General features: G+C 33.0%; 1 protein-coding gene across 2 annotated transcripts in view; it reads right to left on the bottom strand.

The window, feature by feature from the left end:
• Positions 1-20067, bottom strand: part of LOC119635374 — a 69973-nt gene that overhangs the window by 17361 nt on the left and 32545 nt on the right. For both annotated transcript variants that reach the window (XM_038030171.1, XM_038030173.1), the window contains exons 4-8: positions 12585-12951; positions 4955-5360; positions 1671-2101; positions 1425-1569; positions 930-1081 (exon numbers count right to left, since the gene is read on the bottom strand). In XM_038030171.1, coding sequence (XP_037886099.1) covers positions 930-1081; positions 1425-1569; positions 1671-2101; positions 4955-5360; positions 12585-12951 — 1501 coding nt within the window. The remainder of the gene's footprint in view (positions 1-929; positions 1082-1424; positions 1570-1670; positions 2102-4954; positions 5361-12584; positions 12952-20067) is intronic.

The raw sequence follows: 20067 nt of genomic DNA on the forward strand, positions 1-20067 counted from the left end.
ACCGCCTTGTCGTGGGGCTAGCTTACCTTACCACGCTTGCGGACCCAGCCCTAATCGATCGAAGCGCCGTTTAAATTGATTACTTCTCGCTGATAACTTTGAGTATTAACAGCTTCACATGCTGATAAATCCCGTAATACTCCATACTTTTCTGATCTCACCAAACACGGAGCATTATATTTTTCTCAAAGCGATTCTGCTTTGTTGCTACTGATATTGATGGTTGGGATTGATTAAACTATGATCTCTGTGTTTTCGAAACATTGTTTGAAATTTTCAAAATATTTCGCCACTCGTAAAGATATGATGCAATTTCAATTTGCGAAATTAAATTTCATAAGACTTAGCTTTAGAAAGTTTTGCGGTCACCTTCCATTTTTTCTTTTCTTTTTTGATTAAATAAGGAAAGCAATGCATGTCTCATTTTCCCTGAGTTCGCTACGATGTCGTTCATTTTCAGTAGAAAAAAGTTCAAATAATGCTATCTCTTACTCAAATCGATAAGAATTTACTTTCGAACCTACTATATATGTTTGCATTTATCGGACGAGTCCTTGTTTTAGTCGAGAAAAATTTTTGTGGCAATTTAATCGTCGCTCTACTTGATACTCTACAGCTTTCCAAAGCTATCGTTTCGCCCTCTTATCCTATACATGTGCAGTAGTTCGCATAAGAAATGTTTGAAATTTTTTCATTTTATACTTAAAACTGCTGATCTCACATTAATATTCTACTTCACGTTTGAGAATTCTTACCAATCACTTCACATATCAATTCACACGTTAACCAAGAACATACATTCAAATGTTAATCTCCAAAAAAAAAAAGAAAAAAAAAAAAAAAAATCATTAAATATGGAAATCAAGCAAGATTTCATTTCGCATGAATGTAGAAAACCGAAATCGAATTGTAAATGTAATTGCACTTACCCAAGCTAAAGTGTGCCATACCCAGGACGCCGATCAATGTAGCTAAAAGGCTTTTTGGAGCTAAAATTGAGCAGTAAGTGGCGGCAGCCACCCACATTAAGTGGCAGGACAAAGCCTCCATAGCCTCAAAGGGGAAACACCACCAGGCATTTCTGCAATAAAAACACATCAGTACACAAAACACATACGATAAGGATTTTTAAAGGTGGTACTGTAATGATATTGGTAATATATAACAACAAGAACAACAACAAGAACAACAACAACAACAAAATTACATAACTGAGTAAACAGAACAAAGTTGTTAAAATCGGAAACACTCTATACCCATAGCAATAAACTTAAAGTTACTTAGCAAACAATAACAAACAACACAAGAACAAACAATGCATGCACGATACAGTATAATAAGGAAAAGCTTTTTGTATGTGTTCAATAAGCTATGTAGTTAGTGGCAATAGCAAAAACAAACAAAGAAACCAATTATATGCTTACTCAATAAACGAATAGCCCACCAAACGACCGGCATGAGAAAAGAAGGCAATAATAATCAAATTCACATGACCGAAGATTTTGGTAATTTTCTCAGCACCATAAAGGAATGGTATACTGCTTACTGTACCCACGGTTATTGTGATGCCTAATAAAGAAAGTATACACAAAACACATAAAACATTGATTAAATTTAGCAAATCAACTGAATGAAACGTGCCATGTACACGCATACACATAAAAATATACCTAATAAATAATTCGGTGCACCCAATTCCTTAAGATAAAGAAATAGAAAACTCTCAATGAAACCCCAGAAGTTGCCCAGAATAAATAAAAAGAAAATGAATGTTATCACATGCGGCATTTTTAATAAATTCCATAAATCTCTAAAGACATTATCAGCGGGCAACTTTTCGCCCAACGGCATCATTAACACCGACACTGTAGAAATAACCAACAGCACATCGTATGTATAGAAGGCGGCCGAATAGTCAGTGTAGCCAAGACCACGTGAAAAATAATCAATCATGATACCGGTAATAGGCGAAAAGATTGCCATACCAATGCTAGAGAAGAGACGTTCGCGCCCAAAATCGCCGCCGTACTTTTCAATCATTGTCAAGGCAATCGGGTCCATTATCGTGACACCGGCTGACAGCATCGTGGTCGCCAAAAACCTACAAGCACAAGATGAAAATAAAACAAAGAAAACAAAAACGAAAAATTAAAACTATCTGGAATGAAATGCTAATAAATCTAACAAGTTATAAAGGAGATAAATAATAAATATATTCTTTTAAGCTGCATCGTAACCAATGACTAACTCAACTGAGAAGAAAATCTCTTACGGCCTTATAAAGACTACTTAAAGTGTATTGATTTATTGCACAGGTTGATATCGTTATAGTTCTCTGTTGCTGGTATATGTTTAATTGACACATTACTACCTATTAAGTATAATTAAACATAGCACAAGCACAGCAATTTGCCCCATTAAATAAGTTAAAGTAACACTTTTAACCTTATATTATAGTTTAATTTAAATCTTTAAATCTGTTTATTATAATGAATTGAAAGGAAATTTCTTAAATGATTATTACAAAATTAATTACAATGCAAAACAAGTAAGAAAATTAGATTCGGTCGTGACCGTACATTTTATACCCATCACCGTTCTACTAAAAAAGACCAAAAAAAAAAAACAAAAAAGAAGAAGAAATAAGTTTTCATATTTTACAATATTTAGCGGTTTTTTCTATTTTCAGCACAAAAGTGGAAATCTATATAGTGAATGTATTGTACTTTATGCGGATCAAGCAAAAAAGACGGAAAGCAAAGCTGTTCACCGCAAGGTTGTTCACAGTTTTTATTGCACAAGCTTTTGGGCGTTATAGGCTTTATGTGCTTTAACCGGGTTAGATCATTTTCAAAGACTTGGACGATATCTTCATTTTTGCCAAAGGATAGGTGGGCAGATGGACAGACGAACAGGTGCACGGTGCATTCCGAAGCTATATACTTTAGGGAGTTGCGGATCATGCGCATTGTAAAAGTTTTGAAAAAAAATTAACTTATGACACACTATAGAATTGAATTCGCGAACCAGTTTTCTCTATTTTTACGGAGGTACTACAGCATCACCCATATAAAATATTTTCAAATTTTTGTAGACTTATCTGGTGTAGTTTATGAGTAATGAACAAAGAACTAACTTTTTATTCCTACAAGGCAAGTGATTCTGAATAGATCGAGATAATAAAAGGTGGGTCTATCTCAAGTACTTCTGAATGTTGCGTACATCCGTATAAACTTAATATACCCCACAATTGGTGTAGGGTACAAATATGAAAAGATTAGTTATGATAACAGTTGCATTTTTATGCATGTAAAAGAATAGAGAAACTAGTTGTTCTCCCATTTTTTAAAAACATAAAGCAAGCATGACAGCTCCCGAAAAAGAATGTTTCTTGCATGGCCTGCCTTGCTGTATACCACTTTTTTGTTTAGAAAAACCAAACTAGGCATTTCTCTAACATGTGCCGCAACAGCTGCTGAGCTTTTTGAGATTTTTTTCGAAAAATTGATTTTAAAAATCATGTCATCGATTAGAATTTTATTTTGTTTTACTCATAAAGCAAATCGTACGCAGGTCTTATTTTGAAGCTACAGATAAAGTTGGAATGCAAGCCAATATAATTTGAAGATAAAATCGAAATTTTGAACACATAACAAATTTAAAGAAATTTTGGTTCTGCATTCTTTGGATTAAACGATTAGTTGAATCCTTTGACTTGGTTCATTCTCATAGCAGCATTGAACTTTAAAGTTTTTTCATCTCCAATCTCTTTTTGATGAAGCTGTCAAGTTCACTCAAAAAACTTTTAAATTGCACTACGATTATATCTGAGACTTTTCGAATCGTTTATAAATTTGGCTTTTAAAGATAAAATATCACAAGACTAAATTGTCCTTTATATCAAGCAATGAGCAAATGTTTTTATTGTTTTCGTTCCTAATAGATGTAACGGATTTCCTCATCCCGATTATGAAGACTTAAAAATAACTACATTGATATATATATTTCCTTAGTTTTCCTTCAACTGCCATTTTCAATTAACAATTCTATCCGAATCACTGATAATAAATACTAACATCTATCCTCATAAACACATTCCAAATTATTAACGTTTTACTGCATTCTCTAACGTACATTGATCAATGCACTCAATAAAGCAAAAAATGGAGGAAAACCACAAATTTACTGCATTCGATACGAAATGAAATACGAAACTCCGTTATAATCCGATTAATGTAAGTCTCAATAAAATGTATTACATTAGCACTCTAAGCGAAAATTAACCAATGACCAACCATTTACAGAAATTCAAGGAAGCGAGAACACACACACACACATTATGTCGATTATAACAAATTTCAATTAGATTTACTGAATAAAGGGATGAAATTAATACGTATTTCACATCGACTCATACGAAATAACAAATATTTCATGCATCTACTACTTATGAGAGTGTGTTTCCCTTCCGTCACTTTTCTATTGATAAGCTCTAAGTAAGCAAGCTTCCGTAAATGATGTCAAAGATATCTAATACGGCCAACTCAACTAGTTCGTTGTTGATGCAGGTCTGCTGACATATTTACTCGATATGTATACATATATATATATATACATGTGGATATATGTATATATTGCCGTACCTGCATAACTATACTAAAATCCATTACAACCAAGAGGATATTTGAAGAAGAGAATTTGTGCAAAGAATGTTTTAATAAGTCACATCACATGTCAAAGACAGCAAACAACCTGTGTTTACATTACCGAAATGTAATACAAACACCCAGACGTTTGTAAACGCAGAGGCTTACATAGAAAACACATTCAAATTTCTATTCTACCTTCTGTGTATGAATTTTCCTCTTTACTCACATCAATATATATTCAAGCATTTATCTGCAAGCAAAGTGAATGATATCACATAGCTTGAATGCTTATGTTACTTACTTACCGCAGCAGAAAATAAATCCAAAAGATGGTGTCATCGGTCTCTTTATAGTCGGGCGGACATATTTCCGGTGCATTAAGTGTAAATTCACAACGTTGTACCATGCAGGTGACAGTCTCATTAGAGAGACGTGACATATTATGCCGTCTAGCAATGCCACCGCAACGTAAATCCAATTCCTCTAAATCGGTAACATTGATTTGCATGTCCCAAAGGCGACGTTCACCAAAACGTTGCTTGAAATCCGTAACCGTTTCGTTATCATCTTGTTCAATTTCCATACCCAACTGTTCGATGGGATCCGCTAAATCAGGATGCATTTGTAGCATAAAATACGTTGAATCGCTGGCATTCGAATGTACCCAACTAACCGTAATAGGTATCGTATCATTTTCAATATCTACCGTTTCTGACAAATAAAGCAAGAAAGAAAATAGTAAAAATACATAAAATTTTATATTACATACATACAGAGATAGCAACATTGCAAAACGAGTGGTTCTTATAAAAGCATCAAACGAAATTACAATACAATAGGATTTTAAAATTGAAAAGCATTTCAATTTCGGAAATCAAATCAAAACGAAAAAGAAAACTTTCAATTTTGTATTAATCGTTTTTCTACTCATTACATTTCATTTTTGCACTCTACATCATTTATCGTACAAGCTGTACTGGGTTTGTGCGTATCTACTACTTCACACGTAGAAAGGCTTAAGGTAGACGTACCGTTCCTTAAACCGATCAATTCAGAATCATTTTACGAACCCATTCAAGTTCAACCAAATAATGTCTGTCCGTTTGCCGTCTGCCTAGATTTATATATATCACATAATCTACAAGTCGCAATTGTTAAGATGTTATAACGAAATTTGCTACACTGACGTGCTTTGGTCCAGAGACGAACCACCTATCATCTCTTTTCATAACAAAAGATCTATTTATTAAAACATTATACGATGAATATTGATTTACTGCAATAATTTGACAGAAATTAATTGCACCATATTTGGACTGGGGCTATTTTTTGGACACAACCCCTTAAAATGATATTTAGGAAAAGTAAGCCTTTACATGGCAGCAAAATATACTTTTTTGGACTTTATAAAAATTATCAATGGGGTCTTTGATAAAGCGATTAGTTTCGTTAAATTTAGACTTTGTTGGTTTACTCTTCGATTCTTCTTCCGTATAAAGACGTATATAAAAAAAATGCCTTTAGTTGGAAACAATCATTTATTATGAAAATAAAGGGAAAATTGTGCCACGTGAATCATAGCAAGGGATACAATGATCGGCCTTGCCCAACTATAAGGTTTTTAATAGTTTTGTTTCGTGTTCCTCTTGATCCACAGTTTTAGCGTACTTAGATTCAACTATAGGTAATAAGCTTTGTCACTCAGCACATACTAGTTGAGTCAAGCATTCTTAAACAATTTTTCAACGATTTCACGAAAGAGGCGTGGTATCTTCAACTGCACATATATGAGACCTGCTCTTTACTAATCAACAGTATCGTTAAATATTTTATCAAACATCCTCCATTCGCATGTAGAGAATGCTTTAAGACGTCGAAAATAGTGATTTTGAAATTAAGAACGAAAAAGTCGAATATTATCGAACAACAAAGGGAGAGACGTGTAGAATATTATATACAGATCTATTTTGTTAACAAAGGATAATATATGTAATAGCAGACACACTTCAAACAACGGGCACACTTATAAACCACCTAATTTTTTTGAAAGAAGAAAATCAATCTTGAGCCAAGGTCCTACAAGGTCCTGCGTGAACACACAACAATGAGAATTTCGGGTTTAATTTCAAGATTGCGAAGGAATATGTTCTGGCAATGCATTAAAGAGCTTATATGCTTCGTCTGCTAATCTTTTTGTCCTATCCGCTCACACGAGATAATGTTTCTTTGTTGGTGAAATTTTCAGGATTTCAACATTTGCAATAAAGGAAATTTGTAGCATCGATGTTTTCTAAACACGATTAAATCTGGGACGTTCGACAATGCCATAAAGATTGTAACAACAATCGCAGCAGATCTTTTCATATTCAGCTTGGAGAACCTATCGAATAAGTAGCATATAAAAACTATTCTCTTATCCCCTCGGTCAAATCCCGAGATTAAAATCTAAGCACCCCTCTTATATATACTAAAGGAAGTTTTTTTTTTTTTTTTTTTTACAACATATCACATCACAAACATCTTGTTATGACTATTCAATGGCAATATTTGAACTTCATCACACGTTATGATGATGTTGCGCATTTTAAATCCACTACGGTAGCAAGCATTGCACACCCTTGGGTTGACTTTTATTGGACGGGCTATAAGTACGTAATAAACTACAGAAATGTAAAGCTTTAACAAATTAAATGGATTCAAAGAAATTTTGATAGCAAAATGAGATAAAACCTCAAATTGTTGTAAACACTCATTCATACAATCACTTGATATAATGGGCAGAGAAAATATAAAAATTTTTCGATAATAGATTGAATTGAACTTATGAAAAGACTTCAATACGATTTTAAATGATGATCTTGAACAATCAAGACACGATTTAAGTATAAATTTTATGCAGTAAAACACATTCGTTATTTGTTAAGGAATGTTTTAAGCTTAGTTTATTAAGTTGAATCAGCAAAATCCGCAATTTGTGCAGAGCATAGAAACGAGAGAAAAAGTTTCACGAAAGCATTGTAGTGCTTTTGTATTTAGCAAATTTATTCAGGGAGTTATATTGAGAAAGGTAGATATCTTCAAAGTAATGGATGGTTTAAGGATATTTCTCTTAATAATTTTTCATCTTGTTTTCGACAAAATTACATCGCTGCCGTTAGTACGTCAGCTTTTTTGCATGATTATGTAAAACATTTTATAAGGTAGATTTTTCCATATACAAAACAATTCCTCCACAAATGGTAAACATACAGCAGCTTCCGTACGAAAAAGTTTCACTAAACAACAATTTTCCCTCCCCACTGTATTTAAGTCATTTATAGTTCCGCGTAGAAGCTTGCATGGGAGATACCTTTGTCAAGCCGACATGTCTGAGCAAAAATCGATAATTTTGAAAAAGTTTATATTGATATTCGGGTCTGTACTAAACTAAACGAGTTTTTTTTTCACGAATATAGATGAGTATGGTACCAAATACGATGAGTTATTGGACAACCTTTTTCTTATTTTTTTACTGTCTCCATTTACTCAGGATATGTCACATATTCGTGCAGCATGTGAGCGCAGCCTGGTGTGGGTGTGTATCAATCGGTGAACGCGGTGAACGCAGAATATTTACCGCTACGACCAAAATTATTGCACAATCTGTGTATCGATGATTACTCTATGAACCATCCCATACTCGGAATTCAATTAGCTGCTACTTAGCGACGTAAAACCACTAATTTGTGCTTATGTTGCTTTAGAAATTTCCGCATAGGGCCGGTTTAGGCTAATATATACATATCGAGTGCGCGATCGATTCGACTGTCATTTCCAACAGTATCATTTTCGTGAATTTATACAACTCGAGAGAAATGTTTCAATGAACATATCAAACAACGTTATACCTTTGCTATAACAACATACATGCAGGGAAAAAGAAAGTAAACAATTAAATAAACAACACAACAATTCCAATTAAACTATTGTAGCCTACATGTTTTTTGAAATATTTGGACGAAATTTAGTACACCGGCGCGTTTTGGGCCAAAAGATGAACTCTATTAAAAATGATTCGGATATGACCACTTTTTCGATTACTTCGTATAAAACGGCGTATTTTGAAGAGTCGCTATATAAACAACTCTATTAAGCGAAGTGGTATAACACACTCCGTGTTATACCGTTGTCCGTGACCTACTATAATGATTTTAAGTAAGTACACTTAATCACTTAAGTCAAATTTAAATATCGAGAAAATAATAATAAATAATTTAATATCATGCAGCGGTTAAAAATGATTTTTTAATTGCTTTATGCAAGAGTTGAATATGCAAAAATTTCGCAAAAATACTTTATGAAATAGAAACGAAACTGTGCCAGTGCACGATATAATTCAACCGTGACTGCTTGGCTTGTAAAGAGCGGTCTCTGAGGAAATATAAAATTACAGGAGGTAAATGCATAATTTTTTTTACCATAAACTCTATATAAAATTTTTCCGAATTTTAACAATGCTGGCATGTTTAAACAAAACTCACATTGACAGGCGAAGATCATTTAAAAACGAGCAGGGCAGGAAAGAGTCACAAGTGCCTAATTATTGCAGTTAATGCAATCGATTGATGTGACAGTATACGATTCGCTCGTTTGAAAAAATTCTGCCGAACGTAAATTCGGAATTGAAATTCGAGAGCTCCTTTAATAGCAGCGCAAACCTTAAGTGTTTTTAGAAAAAGGCGGGAAATTCTATATGATGTGAAGAAGTTTAAAGGAGATCTTGCGCTAATAAAACCGTAAAGTTTGCAAAAGTTTGCGCTAATTTATATAATATCTGTGTAGAGGAGTGTAAATTTTCCGATATAACATTAGATGATACTACGCAAATTTATGAGAAAATCGTTAACAACAGTGTTAAATAAAAATTTGTGAAAAATTAGAGATCAAATTGAACAAAGTTTAATAACTTGCAATAAACATTTTATTATTCATTTAAAATTTCTAATTGCTAAGTGAATGTTTATTTTTATTTTCATATTAACTTTAAACTGCTCGTCTTTTATTCGATTCTAATTTTAATTCTTTCCAAACTATATATTTGCATTAATCCCAACGTTAACATTTTAATTTATTGCACCGACCAACACTCCATCCATGAAAATCATTATTTTCCTTTTATTACTTTTCGCAGCATTCTAGAATTTCCATCACTAATGACATTAGATAGCCTTTATATTTATTAATGGTACGAAAAATGTGTATTGTGTAATAATATTTTATTTTCCTTTTGAACATATTACTCGATAGCTATTTTATGATGGAGAAATGTTTCATAGGATGGTCAGAAAAATGCATTTTATTTATCGATTGCCGTAAATCCACTATTTGATAGATTGACTCGATAATTCAAATGAAAAAATTACGTTTGAATTTGTTACATATCGGGAAACATAAACCGACTTTAAAGGCTCTAATATGTTGCAGAAAGAAATGGCCAAAGTAATTATGTACAAATAAACCTAGCATTAACTTTCATCACTTATTAAGCACTTTTCATTCACCCCGTGCATGTACGACTGGCAACACCAATCAAATATATCATTTATTATGTGCTAGGTATAGAGAAGCTGAAAACTCTTGAGAAAGTACATGAAACAAGTAGCAATTAAGCAAAGTCGAAAGTTAAAAGATTCGTATAAACAGGCATATGAATGCTTGAAGAGCACGCATCGATCAGCCAACCCGGCTTCCAGTTCTTCCCGAACGAAATGCAGTTCTTTCCTTTTTCCCGGACGTGTCACACAAGCACACACACACACATCTTCTTCACTTTCAGTGTAAGAAGTGATCAAGCAAAAAAAAATTTAATTTGAATAATAAAAATTAAAATATTATAACAAAAAAATTAGTTAACATAAATTAGATGTTTTAGGTGACTAAAGGAATAATCAAACGAAAATAATGTAAAGTTGTTAAGCGGTAAGATCTCTTGAATAATTTTAAAATAGGATTTTTTTTTTTTTTTGATAACTTTTTTAGGATGAAAAAAAAGTTAATAGAATAATAATTGTCGATGGGGTTATTAAGCGTCAGCTAAAGCATACTAAACAATGACACTAGAGGAGACTTTCTCGCCGGCCCGGTTTTTGGTGCAAACTTGAATCGGAAAAAAAAAACATATAACGTTCAAGTTTATACGCACGAGGCATTAGAAATATTTCTTCTTGTGCTACGAACGAGTGTTTGAGTGGAAAAGTTTTATTTTCGGCCAAGACCAGAGAGTCGTTTATTAACAAAAAGTGTTTAAATGAACTTATTCAAAGCTCCCTCAGTAATACTACTTTTCGGAAATTTGAAGATGGCGTCAAAAACTAAAGCAGAAAAACTGAAAATTCTAGAAACTGTAGGCCGCTTTGAAAAATATCCCATTCTCCTTTCTTGACTTCGAGAATTCCATGTTCAAATGTACTATTTTTCTCCATCCATCAAAGATAGCGTCGCAGGTTTTTCATTTTACGAGAAAAAGGGTATGAAAGGGAAAAGAGGAAAAAATTTTTAATAAAGATTAAAATCTTCATACATTTTGTGTTTCGAGAGCAGAGACATCGGCCCCTTTCGAATCGTATTAAACCTTATATCTATTTCATGGTCGTCCTATTGAAGCTACGCTAATATGTATTTATACAGAAATACTTTTAATTAAACAAACATTTTCATTTCGCAGATGTGATGTGTGTGAGAAGTTAGAAATCAACAGATAAGATTGCATTAGATTGCAACTTTCCAGCGAGTTTGTATTTCACACGGGCACTTTTTTGGGTGTGCTTGATGGAAAGATCTAAGTACTTGGAAAAAAAAATTCCTTCCAGTTGGTGAATTTCTTTCCACATACTTCATAAGGCGTAACGATTGATTTTGCGAAAAATGTAAAGTAATTTCGCTACTTAAAAATATAACATGAACAGATACATGGTTGTTTGATGTAGAAAAATTATTTCAACTATTTGCCGAAGCTTAATGCAAAGAATATAGATAATTCTGTCCTTTGAAGATTGTATGATGGGCACCCAAAGGCCTAGTGGAACAAGAAACGTTGTTCTCTTACTACAACCATTGCCAGAAATGTTCGATATGTCCATGTGAAAGACATCCTAAAGACATCTGTTAAATGAAAAATGTTTTTCTGCAACTTCCCAACATAGGATACCTTTATGTAGGCCTTTTGGGACTTTCTGCAATATTGTAACCTCTTAACTAAGCGGTGCTCCATCGAAAAAGGCTATACCTAATCGGATTCCTTCCCAACATAAGACACCTTTATATAGGCCTTTTGGGCCTTTCTGCAATATTGTAACCTCTTAACTAAGCGGTGCTCCATCGAAAAAGGCTATACCTAATCTGATTCCTTCCATAGAAAAATGAATAGCAAAACGCAGAAAAAAAAGCGGTGGGCTGCTAAACTTTTGCATGGGACGAAAAGGCAGTACCTTTTCTCTTTGTAAATATACTTAATTGCGAATCCCGAAACAAATATAATAAAGTATGCCCTTCGGCATGCAAGTATATGGACACCATTTGTTTACTTTGGCTAAAGTCTTAAATGAGTAATAACTTAAAACGGTTTAACGCTTTAAAACATACGCTTAATATCAAAATCTCATAACAATAAAACATATGTTGATGTTGTTTTGAAGAAACCGAAACGACAACCCTTTGTTAACAAATCGCAACGTGCTACCTCTGAAGCAAGATTTTTTCTGATTGTGTGCTGCGTGTTTCGTTTCATAAACGCATTATTTTCTTCCAACTGCGTTTTGCAGAACGTGCATGAATACTGCCAAAATTTCTGTTACCCCGTATTATAGTTCGTGTGCTTCACAAATGAAATTTCAGTTTTGTCCTGCATTATTAAATTATCATATTTCTTTAATCATGCACGCACATGTATGTACTTACGATTCCAATCACTTGGCTGTTGAGTTTGTCCTAGCATTGATGATAGTGTTGTTGTTGTTGCTGTCACTGCTGTTGGTAGTAGCATCGTTGCTGTTGACATATTAAGTACATCTTTAAAGTTGATTTCGCCATTGTCTGCGTGTGCCATTGTTGTAATCATTGTCGTCGCTCCTTCTGTTATGTCTCTTGATGATGTGGTTAGCATTGAAGTGGATTCAGTTATCGTTGTCCTTTCAAGATACTCTGGCGATGGCGAGCTATATAATATTTTCTCTTGTAGCAGACAGTAATCAACACATTGATTTACCGCTAATTCCAGCTCAGGTTCCTCAGGGCATTCGCGACTAGGACACGGCGACCACCATACCTAAAAATGGAAAAAAAATATAAAAAGAAAAAGAAATATATTCGTAATGTTCACCAATGAGGCAGAGAGAGAGAGAGAGAGAGAGAAAGAGAGAGAGAGAGAAAAGGTTGATAACGATGGTAATATTTTTATAATTTTTCTTTAATGTTGTTATTGTCTATTCGTTAGAAAAAACGTAACGATAAGGAGTATTCCAGCAAATCTTGAGCATAAAAATAACAAGTTAAAGTTTAACTAACTATTAGTTAGCTGTATACAAAGTTAATTTTGCCAACTTTCAACATTGAAAGCGAAAAGAGAAAAACAAACTTTCTAATAGTTGCGTCTTACAGGAAAGCGCAACGTGGGAAGACCCACGCCACGCCACGCAAGCATACACACTCACCGACTAAAAACTATTAAAGAAAAGTGCATAGAAACACAAAAAAGTTTTTATAGAGACAGTAAAATAAATGGGTCTACATTTTCTATACCTTTCTATACCTATAATCCGATTTAGAAATTCATTTATAACAAAAAGACTGTTTATGGTCGTTAATTAGAAAAAATCTATTTTTTGATAACTTTGAAATAAGTTGAATCACACAAACAAAATAATCAATTCAAGTAGGACAAAGCAATAATACATGGCATTGACACAGTAAAAAATCGGAAAAGAAATGAAACAAATGTAAAAGTAATATAAAAAATGTGTGTTTTTTTTTTTTTTGCTGGATAAGAGTAAAGATAGAAATGCAAATAGAAGTATTTTTAAAAGAAAAGTAGAAATAGAAGTAGAAGTGCAATTATGTTATTGTATAAGAGATAATATTGAAAATTCTCCTCGGCTTGGAGCATCTTTTTGTAGCCTGGTCTTCTTAAATGATTGGATAGTATCAGTTGGTTGTTGTTTAGTCACAGCATCACATAGGGTATTTCTTCAGGTTTTTCACTCATTTTTAAAATCAAAATAGGTTTTTCCACAAGCAAAATAAGCCAATAGCCTTAGATATTAGTGCTTTAAGATTTTAGTCTCAGAATGTATTTCTCTGGCTAAATCAACAATAATAATAATAATAATAATACACAGGCAAAGAATTAGAAAATTATCCTCACAAAAAATATATATCATCAGATATGTACAGAAAAGTAAATCAGGTGTGTGTGGGCCGATGTGTAGTCGTCAAGATCTTCACGCAGAAGAAACCGCGAAAAATTTTCAATATGACCTGATAATATAAACCTTCTATGCACATATCACAAAAGAACAATTCAATTTTAATATTTTGGCACTGAGATTAAAGAGTTGTACATGCACGACATAGCTCTCCCCATATAAAAAAAGTGATGAAATTTTCAACACCATCTAATCATTGATTGCTTGATCTACGCATAAGCAGGAGAGGAGCAGGAGGAAAAAATGTACGACGATGTTGCCGACACCAATAGTATGTCAGTATGAGCAATGTCCCTATTATAAGTTTAAGTCAATAAAAATAAACTACGTTCATTTGTAAGTTGAAAATGTATTAATATGAGTGTGCTGGGCGTATGAGTAGCATGCTGGCGTATGAGTAAATTTATGCATAACCCATTCGCAATCTATAACAATGTAATTTCCACTTGAGTTCAATAAATTAATTTCAACATCACCACTACATTACACTTGCCATACATTAAACTAAAATTAAAGGTTTTGATATAAAATAAGAGGAAGAGAGTTAACGAATAGAGAGAGATGCAGAGAGAATATGGAAGAGAAAGCAACTATTACAAGAAGACAAGCAAGTATAGATGGTGCTGTATATGTATACGGTAGTGGTTTTAATATATATAATACATATATATATATAATAATAAACATAAAAAGCAATCAAGGAAGTAAAGGCCAGTATTTTTCTCTTATGCACAAAGTATGGAAATTTTTTCTGTGACACTGTTCACCATAAACTAAACTACGCTATCACGTTAACACGTACGTATATTCCCATATAAGTATATATGTATATATATGTACATATATATAGGTAGAGTGGGGGCTTTTTTATTCTACTTTCCCTTAGGCGTTGTGAAATAGAATTATTTTATAAATATTAAATCAGAGGTCGGCAGAATAATCCGCAAATTCATATATGTACGGGTACGTGTTCAAGTGTAAGGCATTGATATGCTTTGGCAGCTAAATAAACCAACAAAACCTATAATAATAGCAAAGGCTTTTAGCAGAAAAACGTACAAGTATCCAGCAACTAACCGCTCTTCGTACGTTAGTTAAGCAAATAATAAACTTTGGTCCATTCTTTCCTATGCACATTACTTGTCCATGAAATATTCACATAGAGCGGGTGTAATTGTGTACTATTTGCAAACCCATATATATGTTTTTCAGCAAATATATACACAATCAGAGTGTAGAGTTTAGTTTAAATATAACATTTGCGATTGTCTCTTAAGGATATTAAGTAATGGGACTCTATGGTATTGTAAGCAATGATTACTTTTGTGCAGATCAGACAGCGCAAGTACACATGTACTTATATACGTATGAATATGTATGTATTAGATATACATTGTGTGTATATACCTTGACACTTATACACACAGCATATACTAATAGTGTGCTTTACAAAAATCTGTCACTTTCATTGCTTTTCATTTTTATCTTAAGTGGATTTCTTTCTTTTCCATATACATCTATATATGTATATATATATATATAGATATGCAGAGAGATGTGGGTTTATGTGCACAAGTGCAATTTTATATTTCTTACATTTAAACTATTTGCACGTATGTATGTAAACAAATGTCAGACATATATTGTTAAAGATATTCATATATGCATACGTATTTGTTATGAAAGTGATTTAGTTTTTCCTTTCATTCTCTTTTATTTTACCCGGTTGCCACAGTTTGTCTTTTTATAGATTACAGATAAATAAACTATCCGTTGGCATGTTCGCTTTGCTTTAGCATCTGAGAAAAAAAAAAAAAAAAACATTGAATCCATACATTGGTGTATTCATATATTTTCATTAAATTATTTGAGACCGTATACTATTTATGTTATACATAGAAAATGCTTGAAAAAGACTTTTAGTTATGAAAATATTTATTTTTCACAATTTAAATTACTTAATCCATACTTTATATTTTTTAGCTTCGACTTTAACATATGCTTAACTTTATGCATACCTAAGTATTTTCATCAAGTTATATTTAATAAAATTTTTCCAAAATAATTTTTATAAAAATATTGTAAATATATTATGAGTTATTTAAAACACATAAAAAGTTAGCTTTGCTGGTTCATGAAAAATGTATATGAATAAAAAGCAGTCATAGTCGGCTTTAAGTCAATTGTTAATTAAAACAACTGAGAAGATTATACTCCCCATGGAATGTATGACGAGTTTTGGTCACCTTAAAAGTTGCAAATTACTGCAACACCATAATAAAGCGAAAGTTAATAAAATAATAATAGTTGAGAAACTTATTAAGCACTAATTTAACCCTTTGCACACGGGTTTCGGAGCGGAGGCATTTAAAATTTGTTTTTGAACTCGACGACGGCTTCACTATGGCGACACTGCAAAAACAAATTGTAATAACTTGAATTTTTTCTGTTACCAAATTAATTAAATCTATTTGTTTTAAAGTGCATATTAATTGCTTATATGTGGGTATGACTTTTCTCTGAAATTGCTTGGGGTTGCTGGTGATAAGAGTAAAAACGCGTCAGAAAATTGTACTCAATTGCGAGCGAAACCTTGAATGGAGAAAAATAAGAAAAAATTTGTTGTAATGAAAGAGCACTTCTGCCACGCATTTTAATATTTTAAACGCTTTCTTCTGGAACTACGAGCTTTCAAAACCGTTCAAAAAACAACTTCTATAATTTTCATTTTCGTATCCATCACCGAGTGATGAGGTGTATATTGGCTTTGACAAAACATTTGCAGTGCTCAGAAGGAAGAATCACAGACTCCAAAAAGTATATATATTCTTGATCAGTATCAAATTGTAAATCGATTTAAGCATGTCTCTCTGTCCGTCTAGTTAATATCCGTTGTGAACATTCTCCTGGCCGCAGAAATAAAGCTATCGACTTCAAATTTGGCACAAACGTTGGGAGTTCTTGCGCGCAGGCCGTCATTGAAAATGAGCCAAAACGGTCAAAGGGCATGCCCATAGGGTCATGTAAACTGAAAACACCCTACTTTGTCTTCTTCTTACAATAGATGATTTCTTGAGTTGATTAAAATATTATCAAGTATTTTTCTATTTTACATATGGTGGGGTAGTTTTAACAATGATTTATAGTTAATAAGATAAAGGGATAATTTTTATTTCGGATACAAGGCAGCTTTCTTTCCTGAGTGGTAACGCCAATCTGATGTTAATCAAAAGTACGAGTTGAAGTGAGCCAATCTTCGAATTTCGGATAGAATAAGAAATACTTTCCCTCTTTCCCTCTTTCCCTCTTTCTCACAATCTGTTAAAAGACGACTGAATTGTTCTGCTAAGGACTTTGACGTTTTCAAGCCATTTTATTGATTTTTGTAATAAAAAAAAAATTTGACAGCATAAAACCATTTGGTCCGTCCAAACGCAAATGCATCTTTAATTAGCTTTCACCCACGCAATAGTGAACTAAACAGACTATTCACACGATGATAGTTCCTGTTATGATTCTAAAGCAATCCTTTTCTTAAAAGCTTCTCCCTAAATTACAGGAAAAGCCGCAATAATATTGACGTTCAGCTATAATTCTCGGAGACCAAAAGACATTCAAGAAAGCAAAACCGCGATTATAAATGAGATTCTTTCGCGTATGAAATAGAAAAAATATGCCCCCTTTACGGTGATTAATGCTGTACAATCTCGTTTTGCTTTTACTGCGACCGCTATAACAAACGTGCATACATATAATTGTTTTACATAATTAACTTTCTCTAGTTTAGAGAGTGCCAAAAAACCATCCAACCACTAAAATGTAAAAAAAAGAGCAGCAGCTGTTTTAGTGCTCGTTTATGTTTTTTTAAATATCTTAGGAGTGCTTTAGAAGAGAGAACTTTTCCCCACTAACACTTCTCATCGCTATCCGAAAGCATTAACAAAATTTTGTTAAACACTTGGTCATAAAGCACTCTCTTCCTGTGACTTTATTACCATGTTATGCAAAAAAACATATAAAAAATTTCAAAATACCACATTAGTATGAGTTTTCCGTATTTTTGCCCTAATGCGGCATTTCTGTGGTCATTTAGAAGCTCATGGTTTAGTTTTATATCCGCCAGTGATAGATGGATTTACGTTAACTTTGGTGGTAGCCGAAAAAAAAAAAAAATTCACCAGAGATTCTGTTTGCCTGAAATTCTTATTCAATCACTTATGTACCGTTGTCTTGTCTGATATGGAAATCTTAGGCTTGGAAAACACGAGTAAGTAGTCTTCATGAATAAATTACAATTTTGACCAAAGGAAGAAATAATTTATTGTAATAGATTGGTATAAAAGTGCGATAATCAAGTAGGCCAAGTTACGCCCATTTTATATTTACAAGTAAGATTATCTTAATAGCTGTGAGGCGTTAGTAAACGCGGTAAAAATACTTTATTATCAATTACATAACGAGTTGTACTCCCTCTCGATTCATTATAGCGCCTAAAAAATGCGGATCAGAGAGCCAATAGAGGATTATCGATAAAAGTGCGGATATTTGTTTTTTAATTAGTTCTCCTACCTTATGACGTTACATATGAAAAGAATTCTACTGAAAATGTAGATTTTAGGTAGAGTTTATCAACGAGGCCGACCCTTCAATGGCGAAAGCGAGAAATGTTTGAAAATTTACTATAAGACATACCGTAAGGATACTTGGAAACTTAGCGGCTACAAAAAACTGTGTGGTTATTATATAGTAAAATGAATGAATGCATGAAGTTACTGCTAAAATATTTCCTACGTATGAGAAGCGCTTACTAAGTATTAAAATGGAAGCCATGTTTTATTTTTGCCTGTCTTGATGGGTATGAAGAGAAGGTCATTCGTTCTTCATAAAAGTAAGGTTCTTGCTTCAAACCTGATCATTCGTCCATTTATCATTTGTCGACTGTGGATTCACTAACAGATGCTACAATTGAGATCTAAAGTGAAGATCCAACAGGTTAACGCAATACCTACTGTCGATAAACTTTTTGAATTTTAATTTTATATATTAGCTCATTGAATAAGTTCGTACTGACCGTCACTACTGTAATGAATGAAAAAAACGGTGACTTTTTCTTTAAGCTTTGCGCAATCGCAGAAACTAATTCGGAAAGAGTACTGAATATAGATTACGGAAATTTTCGGCCTAGGTCTAGTTTTCCATTAAAAAGCTCCATTTATGGGAAGAATGATCTTTCGTGATGAGATATATGATGAACAGATGGATGCGTTACGAGGTCCAAAGCCTAAATTACGCTGACTCATGATAAGGCTGAATAGTCATGGCGCCCATACATAAGGAGGTTGGAGGGATGAAGTACGTTGCTTCATTCAAATGAAAACATGATAACTTTCGGTCTCATAAGGCAAAATTGTTGTTATTGAACTAGCGAACGCTAACTTGCACATTGTATTCATCAAATACTAAGTCCTCAGATTAACATTAATTTCAATCGGTGGCTAATAGTTCACTTTCATGAGGATAACCGAAAAATGGATGCCCTTGTAGATAGCCTTAAAAGACCAATTGTGCTTTAAGCATGGAATTCGTATTCTATCTAAGAGATAGAAGAACCAATAGCTTGAATGAAATATCGTTTGCCATTTTTTTTTTATAATATATATTTGCTTAATAATATATACATATATATATTTGCGTCGAAAAATGTGCTGAGAACATTCGACCTGTGGCGTATATATAAATATCTTACATTTTCTATTCTAAAAACCATTTATTTCTATTACGGTTAGTAAACGTTTAGATGTCAAATCTACATTTAATCATTAAATCAGTTTTTTATTTACATTTTAATGCACAACCTCTGAACTGTAAGTCAACAAACACATAACGATAATGTAAAGACTAAGAAACGGTGAATGTCAAACCAATACGTTGGATGCAGCATTGCTAGAAAACCAACTTTT

The sequence above is a fragment of the Glossina fuscipes genome, unplaced genomic scaffold (assembly GCF_014805625.2).
Source record: "Glossina fuscipes isolate IAEA_lab_2018 unplaced genomic scaffold, Yale_Gfus_2 26, whole genome shotgun sequence".
Lineage (NCBI taxonomy): Eukaryota > Metazoa > Arthropoda > Insecta > Diptera > Glossinidae > Glossina > Glossina fuscipes.